The sequence below is a fragment of the Diospyros lotus genome, chromosome 13, assembly GCF_014633365.1.
Source record: "Diospyros lotus cultivar Yz01 chromosome 13, ASM1463336v1, whole genome shotgun sequence".
Taxonomy (NCBI): domain Eukaryota; kingdom Viridiplantae; phylum Streptophyta; class Magnoliopsida; order Ericales; family Ebenaceae; genus Diospyros; species Diospyros lotus.
In genome coordinates this window covers 36,600,394-36,613,830 of record NC_068350.1, presented here as the reverse complement: position 1 = coordinate 36,613,830, position 13,437 = coordinate 36,600,394, and the positions used below count along the sequence as shown (strand labels likewise).

The 13,437-nt window shown below is 33.1% G+C and overlaps 1 protein-coding gene across 9 annotated transcripts in view; it reads left to right on the top strand.

The window, feature by feature from the left end:
• Positions 1 to 13,437, top strand: part of LOC127788345 (putative disease resistance protein RGA1) — a 104,624-nt gene that overhangs the window by 26,741 nt on the left and 64,446 nt on the right. For 5 of the 9 annotated variants that reach the window (XR_008020328.1, XR_008020327.1, XR_008020330.1 and 2 more), the window contains exon 1: positions 7,456 to 10,777. The exons of 3 other annotated variants lie outside the window; for them this stretch is intronic. Coding sequence is in view for 2 of the 6 variants with exons in the window: in XM_052316504.1 (XP_052172464.1) it covers positions 8,216 to 10,777 (2,562 nt within the window). In the remaining 4 variants the exon portion in view is untranslated. Of the gene's footprint in view, positions 1 to 7,455; positions 10,849 to 13,437 lie in introns of those variants that run through there. One more of the 9 variants, XR_008020329.1, reaches the window with a different exon arrangement.

The following is a 13,437-nucleotide window of genomic DNA, read 5'->3' as shown; positions in this document are numbered from 1 at the left end:
TAGAATTTTGGTTTTAGTACAAACTCAGTAAATTGTGATTTTACCACCCTCGAAATACATAGCTTCTGTTTTTTGAAAAAATCATTAAAAATCATTTTTACAACAATGAATGTTGGTTATCAAAATACCGGGAGTTAGTTTTTCAAAAGGAAGACATTTACAAAAAAAAGTTCTAGTTGGTCCTTAGTCTTAAAAAAATTCTAGGTTTATTTCGACCGACAGTTTCAAAGCTAATTTTTGGAATTCACTTTAGGAGATTCTTTAAATGTCTTTGAAGCTCTTCATATATATAAGAATAAAAATAATTTGGTTTTCATTTGAACAAATAACACTTGATATGAGTGAAAAACTATCCAGTATTGTGAGATGGGCATAAAATAATCTATAAGTATGGCAACAACTTGTGAGATGGAATTCATGATGTTTATATTTATGTGGAAGTGAATGCATGACACGTTTCATACATATTTAGTATGATCATATTATGAGGCATGGTATTATTTATCTTTACGCACCTAATATTTTGCGCGGAGGGAAAGGGTACCCTAAAGCACCTGGCGCGGGACGAGGTGGCCATAGCCTGGCAGGTTGGCTCCATATTTATTGTGAGATTTTGTTTATGTGATACACTTTGGCTTGTGTTGATTTATGGCTTGCGAGCCTATGAGATTTGATACTGATATTAAATTTATATGCATATTTGCATAATAGTACATGGTGGCATGATACATTTAACTTGGAAGTGATCAAGTCTTAAATTGTGATACTTGTATACATCAGTCGAGTTTTGGAGTACTCTCTTTTGGTGTCACCTTATTCTTGGTTCATGATTATTATTTATTGTCCTAGAACTTGCTGAGTCTTGTGGTTCACTTGATCTTCTTTTCCATTCTAGGTAAAGGGAAAGCTATTATTGGGGGTGAGTCCAGTGGGACTAAGGCCTAAGGATAGTGGTGTACGGGGACGCGTCCTAACTTGAAGATCCTGTTTAGCATTTTGGTGAGACTTGAGATGAAATGATTCTTATTTTGTTAGTTAATATTAGAGTCTCTTATCTATTTTGTATGGCCGTTGAGCCCGAACTCTTGAGCTATTGGAAGTCTAATTGAACTTAAACTTAGTTTTCGCTGCTAGTGAATGGAATGAGTTGTTTGTTTAATTATGGTTTATTCTATATCATCTCTGTGATGACCTCCTTTCGAGTATCCTATGCTAGCGGGAATATTCGAGAGTGAGCCCTTACACTCCATCCATCTGTGTTGTTTCATATTCAAATTCTTCTGGGAGAAGAGATATTTTAGGCTTTTATGATATGTATAAATCTCCACCTTCTCTTCATACAAGTAATGTCTCCAAATCTTGAGTACAAATACCACTTCTGCCAATTCTAAGTCATGTGTAGATTAGTTCATCTCATATTTCTTCAATTGTCCCATTACCAATAAGTCAACCTGTTGATTTTTCCCACTTCCTTGACAATTACCTACAAATAGCACATATAAACCATAAAAAAACATTACTCTCATAAAACAATTATCTCATCCTAGACTATATCACCCAGGCCCACATACGGGTCGTTACATTGTTGGTGAGGAAAACTCATATTGGGGTCTCTTTGGAGGAGGTCTTGTTCACTCGTTCTAGCTTCCTAACCTCTCATTGGTCATCTTGATGAAAGATTCTTTTTCCCTTCACTAATTTTTCCCCTTCTTTTTTTCATTCTCTATTTTTTTTTCTATTTTCTCTCTTCTTGTTCAACTCTTTTGAGTGGGAGACTATCCCTTAATCTCCTATTTATAGGACACATAATTTTTCTCATAAAGAAGTTAATTAACTTGAGGAAATTTTAATTTATTTTTTCTTTTAAATTTTTTTTCTTGCAAAATATCTCTATGTGCACATAAAAAAAAAAAAGAAAAGAGAAAAAAAAAATCAATGAAAAGTGATTTGCAAGCCATCCCAATAGTCAAAAAAAGTCTGCCCAAAACTGCCGCTTGGTGCATTAGGGTAATGGGGTGCCCTTCTTAGAATGAGATACTACACATGATTTAGGGAAGTGAGTCTAATGTTCACAAGACTCAAACTCTGAGACCTGAAGTTCATTAATACAACTATTTACTACTAAAATATCACTTTAGTGATAATAATTAGTAATTTTGATTATTTATTTTTTATACATATACTTGTTTAAAAAACGAAAAGAACATAAATTTCATATTCAAGATAACTAGAAATATTTTTCCTATGAGTCACATGAGAAGTTGTAATCCAATAAATTCAATATGTCAAACCTTGACAACAAGAGGTACCAAAACGACCACACTTTAATCGCCGAAACGAACACCCTTTAAATTAAAATTTATCAAAATACCTTACACCACAAAATTCTTATCACAAGTACTGTGGTGCTATAGCAATTTAACTTAAATTAATTTAAATTAAATTAATGCACAAAAATAAAAATAAAAAATGGATATAATATGAAATGAAAATAGGGAATGAAGATTGCGTTCTCTTTATTGTTTTGAAATTATTTTTAGTTTTTGATTTTTTAAAATAATAAAAACGCGTTCTCTTTACTGTTTTTAAAAATACATTTTTGAAAACAAAAAACAAAAAAAATTGTAAAGAAAACTCAAAACAATAAAGAGTTGTTTTGAGTGTTTTCATCCAAAATAAACTCTAAACTCAAAACACATTTATTTATTCATATTTTATTATTGTAATGAGAAAAAATATTACAAATTTATAAACTTTAAAATTATATATTTTTAAAAATAATATATTAACATTAAATATTTCTAATTTACTTAATAATCAAATTTATTAAATAAAATATTATTAAAAAATTATTTTCAAAATTTCAAAAAGAACGTGTTTTCTAATTTTATATTTTGAGAAATAGTTTTTTGAAATAACAAAGAGAACGCATTTTCAATTTTTTAAAAACAAATTACCAAAATAAAGAGAAAGTAGCCTTCGAATGTTTTAAAAAGGTAGAAAACGAAAAGGTGAGAAAATGTGTAAATAAAAAAATATAAGGATCTTTTTGGTAAAAAATAATTTTTACTATAGAAAGTTATAAGTTATTCAATCTAAAATTAAATTTAAATTCAATAATGCATTCAAACAAATATAAACATCAATTCTATAAATCATGATTTACTAATTATAAATAAATAATAAATTAAAAAAAGAAAATAATCAAGTATAATATAAAATGAAAAAGGAAGAAGAGATTTAATTTAGGCTTAAAAATTTTAAATGAGAGAGATGAAAAAAATTATGGGTCTATCTCTTGAATAAAAATATATTTTTAATTTTAAAAAAAATATTACTTATATAAACAATTGGGGTACCGAGAAGATGACCAAATGCGACAAAATTAAAAAGTGTCGTCACCTAATTTGTCGTTGTCACATTTGGATGAAGCCTGATCGAGCTTCATGGTTGATGAAGCTCGATGATTGATGATGAAGTCCGATTCGATTATCGAAGTTGTATATCTCGTCAATACAAATAATATGGTCCAATTTGAAAAGATGTTTATAGTATTTTTTGGACACAGAAGCCCTTGGAAGGAGGGAAAGGATGAGTGTGAATGATCAAAGTAGGACACAATGGCATTGAGTTGGGGCCTTCCTTGCAAATGGGTTGTTGTTCCTTTTGACAGAGAAAAGTCTCCTTTGTCACCTAGCTAGCGATAGTCGCTTGGAAGAAATTATGGGTCTATCTCATGAATAAAAATATATTTTTAATTTAGAAGAAAAATGTTACTTGTACAAATAATTGGGTTATCAAGAGAATAACAGAAGATGCCAAAATTCAAAAATATTCTCACCTAATTTGTCGCTATCGTCTCTGGATGATGCTTGATTGGGCTTCATGATTGATGAAGCCCGATAATTAATGATAAAATCTGATCTATAAAAATTTATTAGATTTCATCATCTGATAAAATTTAATTCAATTATCAAACTTATACATTTCGTGAGTACATGTATCACAATCTAGATATTTTTTAGACACAAAACCCCTTGAACGAGGGAGGGGTTGAGCGTGAATGGGTCAAAGTAGGATACAATGGCATTGGGTTGGGCCTACCTTGCAAATGGTTGGCTGTCCTTTTTGACATAGAAAAGTCTCATCTGTCACGTATCGGCAGCTACTTGGAAGAAAAGTAGCTTTTGTCTTATTATGTTTCCTTATATATTTTTACTTAAAAATACATAAATATGCTCAAAAACTAAATTAGGCATCAACCTTAGGCACCCAATTTGTCATATATATATATACATATATATAAAAAATTATTATATTATTTATATTAGATAACATAATATTGTTCGATGCGGACAAAATTAGAGAGGGCATCTCACCACTTTCCTCCTCCATGTTTACATCAAACAAAATTGACGCAAACAATAAAATAAAGTTTTGTATATATATATATATATTAAATTAACAAAAATAAAGAGAATTATCAAATCGCGTAAGAATTATTGATCTAAAATACCACCTTCATCCAGAGAAAGAGGGAGAAGCATCGTTGGTCACTGCCATGGTCAGGGCCGACCTCGAGATTTTAGTGGCCCTAAGCAAAACTATATATGGAGCTTTTTATATTTAAAAATAAAATTATATGTAATAAATACGAATAAAAGTTTTTACAATATAAAAACATTCAAAATTATCACAAAAATAGTTTAAAATTCATAATATTTCACTTTAAATTTACTCTTGTAGCATTTTTAGATAAAAAATCACCAAATATTTTCTAGTAGACATAATAAATCAATTCAAATACGAAAATCAATACAATATCAAATTCAAATGTAATTGAAGAACAATAGAACCTGGTTAACAGAATAACATAATCGTGAAAAATAACCCTAGGTCCACAACTACCAAAATTTTTGAGAACTTAGTGTGTACTTGTTTCTTCATTAAAAATAATTTTTGATGCCCCCTAATTTCTCATTTTTTAACTGTAAAATTTAGAACTAGAAAAAGAAAAGTCGAAATGAATTTTTAGGCTCGAATAGTAGATTGGAGAGCAGTACATACCTAAATAGAACAATGGCCTTCCACTAACGACGATTGGCAAGCAGTGATGATCGACTGGCTAGAGACGATAAAGAGAGGAGTATGTGAGAGGGAGATAATGACAATGGGGGTTTGGACTTTAGAGATTTGAGAATTTGATCGAAGGAAAGAGGTAGGGCATCTCCTGCATCTGGATGAAGCCTGAAACCTGATGATTGATGATGAACTCTGATTCGATCATTGAACTTATACATCTCGTATTGGGGTCTCTTTAGTGGAAGTCTTGTTCACTCGTTCTAGTTTTCCAACCTTTCATTGGTCATCTTGATGAAATTTTTTTTTTTCCTTTACTAGTTTTCTCCCTCCTTTTTTTTTTTTTTTTTTTCTATTTTTTCTCTTCTTGTTCAACTCTTTTGAGTGGAAGACTATCCATTGATCTTCTATTTATAGGACACATAATTTTTCTCATAAAAAAGTTAATTAACTAAAGAAAATTTTAATTTAATTTTATCTTAAATTTTTTTTTTTTGAAAATATCTTTATATGCACATAAAAAAAAGGAAAAAAAATAACAAATCAATGAAAAGTGATTTCCATCCATCCCAATAGTCAAAAAAGACTGCCCAGATTAGCCACTTGGTGCATTGGGGTCATGGGTCCCTTTCTTAGAATGAGATACACATGATTTAGGGAAGTGAATCTAATGTTCACAAGACTTAAATCCCCAGTTTTAAAGTTGTATTTGATTAAAATTATTTTTTATAAAAAATATTATATTAATAAAAAAAATTATATTTACATATTTGATTGCTTAATATATTTTATGAAAAATTTTTATGATACAAAACATTGAATCATATTTTGATTCATTTTTCATAAAAAATTATAATTAGGAGGAAACTGAAAATTATTTTTCATAAAATTAGAAAATACTTTCCTTTCCAATCAAGCACACCTAAGCTCATTAATGCAACTATTTACTACTAAAATAGCACTTTAGTGATAATAATTAGCGATCTTGATTATTTATTTTTTATATATATACTTATTTAAAAAATAAAAAGAACATAAACTTTATATTCACTATAACTAGAAATACTTTTCTCACGAGCCACACGAGAAATCGTAATCCAATAAATTGTTAGGCTTTAAACAAAAATTCAATATCTCAAATATTGACGATAAGATGTACCAAAACGACCACCCTTTAATGGCGGAAACTCTATTTTTGTTTTGTCGAGTAAGAAAAACATAAGTTTAATATTGAAAGATTTGTTAATGATAGATAACTTAGTCTGATAATACATTAACTCAGCGATATAAAACTAAATTAGTGTAAAACGAGATACGTTTAACTATATAAAATTATTCGATAAATTGATCAAATTAAGTTAAATTTTAGTTATACTATGTTTCACAAACCACTCACTTAATATACTGAACTATTTAAGTTAAATTTTAATTCTTTAACAACTTAACATAAATTAAATTAAAATTTATTAAAATACCTTACACCACAAAATTCTTATCACAAGTACTGTGGTCCTATAACAATTTAACATAAATTAATTTAAATTAAAGTAATACAAGAAAACGAAAATGAAAAACGAATATGATATGAAACAAAAACAAGGAGATGATATTTTTCAAAAAGGTAGAAAACAAAAAAGTGAGAAAATGTGTAAATAAAAAAAATATAAGGGTGTTTTTGTAAAAAAATAATTTTTAATATAAAAAGTTATAAATTATTTAATCTAAAATTAAATTTAAATTCCATAATGCAGTCAAATAAATATAAATTATATGATCCATGAATCATTACTTATTAATTTAAAATAAATAATAAATTTAAAAAAGAAAAAAATAAACAAGAAGAGATTCAATTTAAGCTTAAAAATTTTAAGTCAAAGAGGAAAAAAAATTTATATCTATTTTTTCATAAATAAAAACGCGTTTTGAATTTGAAAACACTATTGTAGTATTTTCTAGACAAAGAATCACTTGGAAGGAGGAAGGGGATGAGTGTTAGTGGGTCAAAGTAGGACACAGTGGCATTGGGTTGGGGCCTCCCTTGCAAATGGTTGGTTGTCGCTTTTGACATGGAAAAGTCTTCTAGCAACTTGGAAGAAGAAAAGTAGATTTTGTCGTATTCTGTTTTCTTATATATTATTACTTAAAAATGCATGAATATATGCTCAAAAGCTAAATTGGGCATCAACCTTGAAGCACCCAATTTGTCATATATATATATATATATATATAAACAATAAATTAACAAAGATAAAGAGAGAATTATAAAAAAGGATAAGAGTTATTATTGGTCTAAAATATCACCTCCATCCAGAGAGAAAGAGAGAGAGAAACATTGTTGGTCACTGCCATGGGGAAGTTGACCTGAAAGTGTTGTATTCTTATGAAGCTTCAAAATGTTGTGTTTGACGGAGGGGCTGGAGGATCATTTTGGCAACCCTCAGAACCACCCAAAACGGCAATGTTTTGGGCCTCTGAGTGGATGGCCAAAACGACAATCCCCTGTGCCGTTTTGCTTGGCGTACTTTCTTGTCGTCTTGCCTGCTGCTTGCCCGATCGTTGATGTTCTGCTGTGTCTTTATTTATCCCGATTGCTACCGTTGGAGCTTCCTTTATATCCACTACAGTGGTCTCGAGATCAGCAGTGCACACAGCCTTCGATTACCTTCCTTTGTTTGGTTTGATCTGATCATTCTCTGTAATTCCTTTCTCTCTCTGTATAGTTTACGTATGTTTATTTTCTCTTTAGGGTTTGGTTTCTGACCTTTAGTTCTGTGGTTATGGGGCCGATTTGAAGGTGAGAATCGTTTTGTACAGTGAGGGTTGAGAGTGAATCTGTGTATATTGAGGTTGTAATCATTTTTATTCCAATAATGGAGTGAGCTTTCTTTGCCGGATCTTAACGTGAATATAACCCTTATTAATGGAAGAACCACGATAAATCTTTTGTCGTTTTGTGTTTGATTTTGTTTGATTATTGCATGCTCACAGTATTGAATATTCAGTGTTTGCTGCTTTGAATACTTGGTGGAGGCTTATCTTTTCATAACAGAAAGCTTTAAGCCAGAGACGTTGGTTGCTTCTCAATATAAATCGTTCTTCTTCAACACCCTTCAATCTGTTCCCCAAGAAAGGAAGAATGGGAGAACTGCTTCTGTTCAATGTGGTAGAACTCATTCTGTCCAAGCTAGGCGAACTTCTAGTCGAGGAACTCTTCCTGGCAAACGGAGCAGATGCCGAGCTCCGGAAGCTTGAAACCGCTTTGTCGTCAATCAAACTGGTCCTATTGGACGCAGAGGAGAACCAGTCAACGAACGTCGAGGTTCACAAATGGCTCGCCAATGTCAAGGATGCTTTCGCCGACGCCGATGATCTTCTGGACGAGGTCGAATTTGAAGCTCTCAAGAACCAGGTTAGGGGAAAGTTATGGAACTATCTTACAAGCAGTAGTTCAATTACTTTCCGCCTTTCAGTTGTTAGCAGGATCAAGGAGATGACAGAGAGGTTACATTTAATTGATGGTGGGAAAAAAAATTTTGGGCTTTCTGAGAGGTCTTCGGATCCGCGTAATGCGCGTATACAGAGGGAGACGAGCCATTCTTTTGTTCGTCGCGTCGATGTGATAGGAAGAAGAAGGGATGAAGAAGCCATTGTTGAGAGGTTGAATGATGCTCGGGAACATGTTTCTGTCATTCCCATTGTGGGAATTGGGGGCTTGGGGAAGACAACATTGGCTAGGTTAGTGTACAATAATGAGCGGGTTGCTAGGCATTTTGGGCTGAAGATGTGGGTCGGTGTTTCTCAGGATTTTGATATGAATGTGCTGATGAGAAAGATCATTGAATCTGCAACGAGCTCGGCCTGTGCTGAGCTAGACAGTGATCAGTTGCAGCGTATGCTTCGGGGTTGTTTGGCCGATAAGAAATTTTTACTGATCTTGGATGATATGTGGGACAGCGACCAAGGAAAATGGAGGGAACTGATATCTCTCCTCATGGGTGGTCGCAGAGGAAGCAAAGTCATTGTCACCACTAGGTCTAAAGCAGTTGTTTCCATTGTGGGCAGCGATCATCGTTATGAACTTGGTGGACTTGCTTGGAGAGATTGCTTCTCTTTGATTCTGGAATGGGCTTTTCCAAAAGGAGAAGATCAGAGTAGGCATCAGAACCTCCTCGACATCGGAGAGCAAATTGCAGTGAGATGTAGGGGAGTTCCATTAGCTGCAAGGACTCTAGGAAGCCTGCTGTACAAAAAAACAGACGAACGTGATTGGCAGCGTGTGCGAGACAGTGAAATATGGAGGTTACAAGGTCAGGGGCAAGAGCATATCCTGCCTGCTCTGAAATTGAGTTATGATTACTTACCATCTTACCTGAAACCATGTTTTGCATACTGTTCAATTTTTCAAATGGGGCAATACATTAACAAGGATAAGTTAATTCACCTGTGGATGGCACAAGGGCTGATTCAGTCAAGTCCTGGCCAAAATCAAGAGCCTGAAAGCATCGGGGATCAGTATTTTGATCAGTTGTGTTCAGCATCACTCTTTCAAGACGTTGAAGAGAATGGCCCCTTGTCTGTAACCTTTAGAATGCATGATCTTGTACATGCACTTGCACAGTCTGTAGCACAAACAGAATGCCTAAAGAAGAAATCCCATACGAAAGCTGTATCTAATATGGTTCGGCATGTTTCCTTACTGGGTTGTGATTTGTCAGGACAGGGAGTAGAAAAATCCCTCCTGAAACTTCAGAAGCTGCGGACCATTTTCTTTCCACGGGATGGGATAAGATCCACTCATGATCGTTTTGTAGATGAATGCATCAAAACTTTCCTGTACTTGAGAGTGATCGATTTGGAGGATTCATGTTTTGAAGTCTTACCGAAATCTGTTGGTTACTTGAAACATTTGAGGTTCCTTGACCTCAGTTGGAACTGTAGCATCAAAGAACTCCCTGCTTCCATTTGCAAGCTGCTGAATCTGCAGACTCTGAGAATCTCATATTGTAAGGCGTTGAAGAGGTTGCCTAAAAATATAGGGAACTTGATTGGCCTTAGACATCTCTATGTAACCACACAACAGGAATCTTTCCCTGAGAAAGCAATCGGATGCTTGACTTCTCTTCAGTCTCTGTGGATCACCGGTTGTGCCAACCTTGTTTGTTTGCCAGAAGAAATTCAGTGCCTCAGAGCTCTTCGGACATTAGCTATCAGCAGATGCCCGAGATTAGCATCTCTTCCAAAATGCGTAGCAAGTCTTGCCAAGTTAGAGAACCTGATGATCAATGACTGTGAAAAGCTCAACTTGGATGAGGGGAGAATCACTGTAATTGCAAACCTTGGCATCAGGACAATGGTATTTACAGAATTACCAAACTTTGTGAATTGGCCCCATTGGCTGCGTGGCACAGCCAGGAGTGTAAATTACCTAAGGATTGCATTCTGCCCCAGCCTCCGGAAATTCCCAGAGTGGCTGCAAAACTCAGCGTCGCTTCAGAAACTTGAGATTTTGGGATGCCCGGAAGTGTCAGCATTGCCAGAGGGATTCCAACACCTCCGGACACTGAAAGTACTGAGGGTTAAAGAGTGTAGCAGGCTGGCTCGTACACTACACCCAGAAACAGGAAGAGACTGGCATATGGTAGCTCATGTCCCAGAATTATACATCAACAACGCCAGGATCACCTCCTCTCATTATTAGGTAAGCTTGAATTTTCAACCCTCACCCATCACATAAACATTGTATATCTATCTAATAATGCTAGAAATGAAGTTATTTGTGATAAAATCAAAGTGGGTATTTATTAAAAATAAGATATAGAAGCGGTGTTTAACATGGTTTGGACATTTAGAAATGTTAGACAAGCACTCGTGGACTCGCCTGCAAAGAGAGTAGATGAAGTGAGAAAAGTTACACGGGATGACATATAAGAGAAGTTATAATCATAAATAAAGGTGATTGATGTGTTAGAATTTATGTAATGGATGCTACTCGATGGGTTAAGGTTTGTTGTTGTTGTTGTGCTATGTATTACTTGTTCAAGCTCCCTTGTCTTTGGAAGGGCAATTCTAAGGAAATAATTTCAAAAATTTGGCTGCTTTATTCATGGTTCGAATTATTCAAGCAACTTACACATTTAATATAGAATTTTGGGGTATGTTTCCTATTTGTCTGAATTTTTCAGGAAAGGTTTTGGCCCTCCAAAGACCTTTGTTTCCCTGTTCATGAGCTGTAAGTGCTTTTAAGTCCCTTTTTGTGCCAAGTTGCCCTTCCACAGGGCAGCACCTTCCAATGATCCTTCCTTGCTATGGAACTTTTCTAGCACCTCTAAAATCATATCTAAGACATGTTTACCATTTTTTTCCATTTTTCCCTTGTCTCCAAAGTCCCATGTCAGTTGGCCCGACCTTGGTTTCTTGTTCTTGCCAGCATAGTCTACTATTGTTCAAATATAGGTTTCATTAGTTTGATTTATTGAAATTGGGGTGAGCCCAAGCTCATCTATTTGTAGAATTCTAGTTTTAGAATACATTAATTTTTAATAAATAGAAAATATTTATATTAATTTTAAAATTATTAAAAATACAAAAGTAGGTTGAAATAAATATACTTTTTAAATTCTCAAAAGAGTAACTGACCAAGCTATTTTATTTTATTATTTTTAAATTATATGTTTTTTTTTATTTTTAAAACACTTTTCCCCTTAAAATTTAAAATTAAATTTTATTTCTCATTATTACGATGCAATATTATAGTGTGATAATATATATTAGGGTAAATTACATCTAAATTTTAAATTTTCTTTTTGTTTGGGTTAGAGATAATCATTTTTGAGAAGGTCTCATGTGGTTTAAAAATATTTCTAGAGGTCAATAAAGTTTACTTTGTTTATTTGAGAATCTCATCCAAAAACATTTTTAGATTTTGATGGGTCATTTAATATAAGTAATCTGTCAAATGTTTCAACTCTTATTAAAATCTTCTTAGGTTTACCAGCTGTAATCTTATCCCTCAAAATAAAATGGATATGTTTAAGAATTATTAAATATAAATGTCTGACGGTATGGTTGACAATTTGAAATTGTGTCTTGAGAATTTGTGTGCTGCTTAAGTAAAAATGTTGTAAGGGCCCACTCTCGAATATTCTCGCTAGCATAGGATATTCGAAAGGAGGTCATCACAGAGATGATATAGAACAAATCATAAATAAATAGACATCTCATTTCATTACTAGCAGCGGAAACTAAATTAAGGTTGAGTTACATTTCTAATATTTCATGAGTTTGGGCTCGAAGGCCATACAAATAAATAAGAGGCTCTATTGTTAACTAACAAAATAAAAATCATTTTATCTCAAGCTTCACCTAAACACCAATCAGGATCTTCAAGTTAGGATGCGTCTCCGTACACCACTATCCCTGGGCTTTAAACCCACTGAACTTGCCCCAAAAAATGGCCTTCCATTTACCTGAAATGGCAAGAAAGATCAAGTGAGCCACAAGGTTCAGTAAGTTCGAGAAGCAATGAATAGCAAACAAAAATCAATAATAGGGTGACACCAAAAAGAGTAATCAAGAACTCGACAGTTTTATACAAGATTCATAATTTATGACCTTATCAATTTCAATTTAAATATATCATGTCATCATATATTATTATGCAAATGTACGTATAACATTAATTATCAGAATCCAATCTCATAGGCTCGTAAGCCATTAAACAACTATGCCAAAGTGCATCAAGATGATAAAAACTCACATTCAATATGGAGTCAACCTGCCAGTCTATGGCCACCTCGTCCCGTGCTAGGTGCTCTAAGGTACCATTCCCTCCGCGCAAAATAATAGGTGCGCAAAATTTAACAACAATAGTATATATATATATATATATCATATTTTGAAATGTCATTTCTGAAATCACGCAAGGTTACCAACCTTGATGCCATGCTCTTAAATGCATAAATAAGTATCCCCATGGTTTAATACCACGTACTGATGACAAGTATACCTCCACAAAAGTCTCAAATTTATGATTAGAGTTCCCATGCAACAAAAAGAACCACATCAGGTACATAAGGTCTATTAATCTTTATACATAGTGACATTTAATTTATTGGCCATATTCCAATGACTATTAAAAATGCAAGAAAATTTTTAATATGAATTCTTATAAATTTGGGCATATTTAAAAATTATTTAATAGATAATTAAATAATGCTCATGGCAATATACGTTGGGTGCGTGGGTCTTAAATATGTGTATACATATATATGTATATATATTATTTGGGTTCTCTTAAACTAACAGAGAGTATTAGACATATGTATACATATATATATATATATTATTTAAGTGCCTTAT